This window comes from Vigna unguiculata, chromosome 5 (assembly GCF_037176805.1).
Source record: "Vigna unguiculata cultivar grain cowpea cultivar isolate G323 ecotype 2 chromosome 5, ASM3717680v1, whole genome shotgun sequence".
Lineage (NCBI taxonomy): Eukaryota > Viridiplantae > Streptophyta > Magnoliopsida > Fabales > Fabaceae > Vigna > Vigna unguiculata.
Genome location: NC_140796.1, coordinates 45,589,440 through 45,594,807, shown reverse-complemented (window position 1 = coordinate 45,594,807; position 5,368 = coordinate 45,589,440). Strand labels below are relative to the sequence as shown.

Sequence of the window (5,368 nt, the reverse complement as noted above, 5' to 3'; positions counted from 1 at the left end):
CATTTAATTTGTTGTTAAAATTTACTAATTCAAATTTTTTCAACTGATTTTCATAAATTTTATGATTAAATTTATGACATTTTTTTTTTGTAAAAGTGTCTGCGAAGAATATTTTAAAATAAACTAATTATCGATTAAAATTACTCAAATTCCATTCACATATTTGGAAGAAGGAAATACAACAAGTTCTAATTAAGTGCATGTTTAAATTTATATTAGATATAATCCACAATCACATTGAAATATAAATTGTGATTTTAGATAAATGAGTAGATGAAAAATGGTTAATAGCACGTGTCTACCTAAGTAGTTCCAATATATAGTTTGCTTAAACTTTTAATAAATGGCAGAATCATATATATGGGCAGTGTTAATTAATTAAGCCATTTAATTGAAATTTTATGAGAAATAATTCGTGTGCTCGGTTATAATTTTGACAATTAATTCTAGCATGCTATTCATTTATTCTTGCCACCTATTTAAGTTAAGTAGCTAGGTTAACTTAATATCATGAATGGACAAAGTTATATATTTGTTTAATATAATTTGAAATATATGAATATGTATAATGTATAACTCATTTTTCTCTAATAGTTTTTAGTTATTTATTTCTAATGTTTTCATACGGCCACGAGACAAGACATTAAATATTTAAGGAAAATTAAACATATAAACTCTCAGAAAAAATGGAATGAAAGAAGCTAGAAAATATATAGTAATAAATAAATATTTCATACATATATGATTGTAATACCAAAGTCTGAACCGAAATAAACAAATTTTGAGATACTAAAACAAATCACACAGCTGAACTAGCAATAATGGAGTTGAATCACAAAAGTCCAGAGTCATTCAAGCCATTGGAAATGTTGTACATTAACATGTTGCTGCCGTAAGTGTCTCTTTCATCTTCTGTGGTTCCGTTGACAAAGGTCGTGGAAGATGATGAGTTCAAAGCACTTGGGCTGGAAGATGAAGTTGTGGAAGATAACAGTGAGCTTAAATTGAAATTCGGCACCCCCTCGTTGTTACACAGATTCTGATTTTCCAAGAGACTGTTGAATATGGTGTTGAACTTGGGTGAAGAGAAACACTGCATAGCTGATGATGATTGCGCAACTGATAGGTCTGAAATGTTGTCTCCATTGTTACAGTGCCACAGATTTGGAAGGGTGTTTTGGTGGCTAAAAGAGGTAGGAATCGGAGAGGTTTGATTCTCTAATTTACTTTTCATGAGTTGGTGGAGTTCCATGTTCAATGGATTAGACTTAGAAATCAGGTTTTCTTGAAGTGAAACCTGGTTTGGTTGGAAGGTTTGTAAGGTATCATGAAGCTGCATTTGGGAAGATTGGGGTTGATTTTGCAAGAGTTGGTTATCATTTTGGTGGAAATTACTATGGTTGAATACATTATCAGGGTTAACGTTGTTTCTGGTTTGACACGAGAGAAGAGTGGAGAGCAAACTCAGAAGCTGGCTTGGGTTTATCACTGATCTTCCTGAAGGGTAGTTAAATTGGGGTGATGAATTGAACAAAGATGTGTTGAGAATGGAGGCAAGTTGAAGAACATCAAGGCGTGGTGCGTGAGTCACAGGATCAATCCCCATCTTGAAAAGCTTTTTCTTGATGTGGGTGTTCCAATAATTCTTGATCTCATTATCTGTTCTTCCTGGCAAGTTAGCAGCAATTGTAGACCACCTGCGCAGGACAAAAATTTCCATTTAGAAATCAATAATAATTAATTTGCTGTGCTGCAACCAGACAAAAGAAAAGAAAATATTGTTTGTTATTGTATGCATCATTGACTTTGCATAGTTGTCTAGCTACTACAAAATGAATTTTAATGGTTCACAGGGTCTAAAGTCCATGCATTAGTTGGCGATTCTGTATACCATACATATAAATTCAAAAAGGGTTCTTTTTTTAAATACATTGTTAAAGTAGACTGAGGAAATATGCATGTACCAACAAGAAAAAAAAGGTTATTAGGACAAAAAATAATGCAGGACTTACTTGTTTCCCAAAACACTGTGTAACTGGATTATGGCTTCTTCTTCTTCAAATGAGAATCTCCCTCTCTTTATATCAGGTCTCAAGTAGTTCGCCCAGCGAAGCCGACAACTCTTTCCACATCTTCTTAGTCCTATATTTATGTTTTTGCAAAACAAAAAACACAAAGCTTTATGTTAGGTTAATCTTTTTCTGGTCTGACTCGGTTTCCAGCAATATTTTATTTACAGATATATAATACAAGATTCATTTGAAGTTTGTTCGATAACTGTGTGAAGTAGAAAGTTGGCAAAATCTTGCATAAAGCTAGTTAGAACCACTAGGTCTCTTAAGAATAAAGTATAATTACTGTTACCTGCATTTTTGGGTAGGGTTCGCCATTTGCCATGTCCATGTTTTTGAATGTAATCGATGAGTTTCTGATCTTCCTCTGGGGTCCAAGGACCCTTCTTGAGGCCATTTTTTTCAGTAGAGGACTTGGTCATGATGAAGATGATGGAGCAATAATCACAGAAAATTCCGAACACGTCTCTGATGATGAAGGGTTATAGTTTGTGTCTGAAAAACAGAAAGAGAAAAAGAAAGGAGCGTAATTAGTAGCTGTAGGATAATGAGGGAGAAAGCGTGTGTATATATAGTAGAAGCTAAGTGGAAGGCAATCTACCTAAGAAACATGTTGAAGTCAATGGGATTCGGTACCGTCCTTTCACTCCTATGTTTATTACTTGCTTGACGTGTCTATAATCTTCACAAAATTTACAAATACACTCCCACGTAGGATCAACATTGAAATTTAAAAATTTATATTATGAGTCAAGATGAACTTTTTATATGTTCCCCATTTTTATTTTTATTTTCTGATTACACCCTCATTTTTATTTTTATTGTACAGTAAAAATTAGCTGAGTAGTAAATGTTCTTTTTTATTTCAGTGAAATAGAAAGAGAGTATATATAACTTTGAACTTATTGAACAAAATGAACAGAGTACAAACTGAGGAAATGAGCTCACTTTCGTAATGAACCGAGACTATTCTTGTCGTGATGAGTTTGAATTTGACTCAATTTAATTCACTTCAACGTTCACTCTATCACTAGTTTCAGACCCTCACCATCATAAGTTTGAACTATATTAAACATTGCTACTTAAATATTATTACAGCCATCACATTCAATATCTCACTGTAGTTTGAGAGGTTATTTAATAGTTAAAAAAATATTTTGAGAATCCAGAAATATATACTTACATTTTGAAATAAATATTTTTATCGTACTTTGTCTAAGTCTAAAGTTAAAATTTATATTCACTTATAAAATTTTATTTGATGCTAAATCTCTGCCACATTAACAAAGAACAAATCTAATTTGGATAAGTTTTTTAATAGGTTAAATATATTTTTTTTTCCTAAACTTTGACATAAAATTAAAATTTATTTTTATTTTAAATTTTGATATAATTTCGTTCTCAAACTTTAAAAATAAATAAATATAATATTTCTAATCCAACTGAATTAAATTTCTTAAAAGTATTAAATGATGGTGTAGCCCGACTTTTGAACTATTTGAGACATTCTAAGACATTCCAAGTCAAATGTTAACTTAAAATATTGATTAGTGCATATTGATTAATGCATAAAAGAATTAATGTCGTTAGGTTAAAAAGTTTATAGCCCATATTTTTAAAATTTAGAAATTAAAATATATCAAAGTTTAAAACATAAATGAATTTCAATTTTACATCAAGATGATTATAAATATATTTAATCATTTTTTAAATAATTCCAATACTATATTAAGATTAGACTTCAAATCTACCTTAATCCTAGAAACTAAATTATAAATTAAAAAGTGAGGTTCTTATCATTTATATGATATAAATTTGATTTTTTAATCGGTATGGATCCCCAATAAAATGTGTTAAATAAATTCTGTAAGAAATTGTTAACACTAGAATAACAAGTTTGAGTGAGTCACTGTGCAGCAGACATTGTTATAGTTGTTGAGCATGATGAGAGGGTGAGTTTAGCGTGGATTGTGTTGTGCATGATCGATGAACATGCAACAGAATAACCCTACCATAATAGACTGTGCTACAGTGCAGCACCGATATGCTACGTATTCATCGCAAGCTCATGCATATAACTAGCCTCAGCTGTTATGCAAGATTTTCACTGTTTGAGGTTGAACTTCTATCAACACCACATCGCAAAACGTCTTCTTCAGACTATATCTACCTTTTCAAACACACAAATAAATAACACCCTTTCCTTTTATTTTTACATGTCACTTCATCAACAGTGTCTTCGATTTCATTTCATTAATCTTTGTTCATGCATGACGCGTTTCTAAGTTCTAACTTTGTTCACAGAAACTGTATGGTCAAATAATTGTTTTATGTTCGTATATGAATTGTTTTATTCTGCAAATTATAGTTTTTCCATTAGAAAACAGAAATATATCTTTGAATCAAGTGTGAAGTATTTTATCAGTTTCAAAATAAGTTTTCTAACACAGAAAAAAGAACAAGCTTTCCCATCACTGGTTTTTGACCATCTTCTGTCGCCAGCTTGCTATCTGTAAAGTAAAATCTTATCTTTTTTTCGCATTTATTCTTCATCATGTGGAAACTTTGTTTCGCTCCTATGAGTTTGAGATACCTTGATTGCTTATGGAAAATGAACTCTGCAGTAGGTTGGCTGCACCAGTAACTAAATTTCAAATCACGTGGATTTTAAAATTATGATAATAAGTCATAGGTAATATAGTAACGAGTCCTAAATTTATACTTTTATTGATTGTGAAGTAAAAAAAAAAAAATTAAACAACCGTACTAACCGAAAAAAAAAAGAAAATTTTAGATATATATATATGATGTCTTAAATATAATATAGGTGTGGCGAGAGAGAACAACCGTGAACAGTTATCCATTCTATTCACACTGCAAGAATGTAAGGGAAGAGTAAAAGTTGACACTAATGGAAAGATTAGCGTCAGTTTAGCGTTCCAACGAAAAAAAATGTGGAAGCTAACCTTAGTAGCATGACTCATGAGCCAGCTGTGGACGCTAGCTTGAGTCACGAGTAGTGTCGACTAAGCCGACGTAGATATGTACAAAAAAATAAAATAATTTACGGTATGTAACATTGGTTGGACCGATACTAACAAATTAAAATTCTGGACTAGATGATGCTATAAAAGGATATTAAATTATTATTTTTAATGTAGCATCGGAGTATCATCGGCTAGCCTAACGCTGATAACAGAAATCATAATTAGAGCAATCTCATTTTTCTAATAGTCTGGATTTCACCTGCTTAAATCCGTTTTATTTAGAATCCATATTCAACAACTCATTTAATC

The 5,368-nt window shown here is 31.3% G+C and overlaps 1 protein-coding gene across 1 annotated transcript; it reads right to left on the bottom strand.

Moving 5' to 3' along the window:
- Positions 1 to 808: 808 nt before the first annotated feature.
- MYB49 (myb domain protein 49) lies at positions 809 to 2,598 on the bottom strand. The gene is made up of 3 exons (XM_028071377.2): positions 2,365 to 2,598; positions 2,013 to 2,142; positions 809 to 1,697 (listed from the first exon to the last, which is right to left on the bottom strand). Exons 1-3 carry the CDS (start codon positions 2,492 to 2,494, stop codon positions 833 to 835), a joined length of 1,125 nt encoding a protein of 374 aa, XP_027927178.1. The 5' UTR covers positions 2,495 to 2,598; the 3' UTR covers positions 809 to 832.
- Positions 2,599 to 5,368: the final 2,770 nt, after the last annotated feature.

What these genes read in the sequence shown, in the direction of transcription:
- MYB49 (XM_028071377.2), bottom strand. Translation starts at nt 2,494, where the DNA reads ATGACCAAGTCCTCTACTGAAAAAAATGGCCTCAAGAAGGGTCCTTGG. An exon ending in AACCCTACCCAAAAATGCAG is followed by an intron (nt 2,143 to 2,364) that starts GTAACAGTAATT and finishes ACATAAATATAG; the next exon opens with GACTAAGAAGATGTGGAAAG. An exon ending in CACAGTGTTTTGGGAAACAA is followed by an intron (nt 1,698 to 2,012) that starts GTAAGTCCTGCA and finishes TGTCCTGCGCAG; the next exon opens with GTGGTCTACAATTGCTGCTA.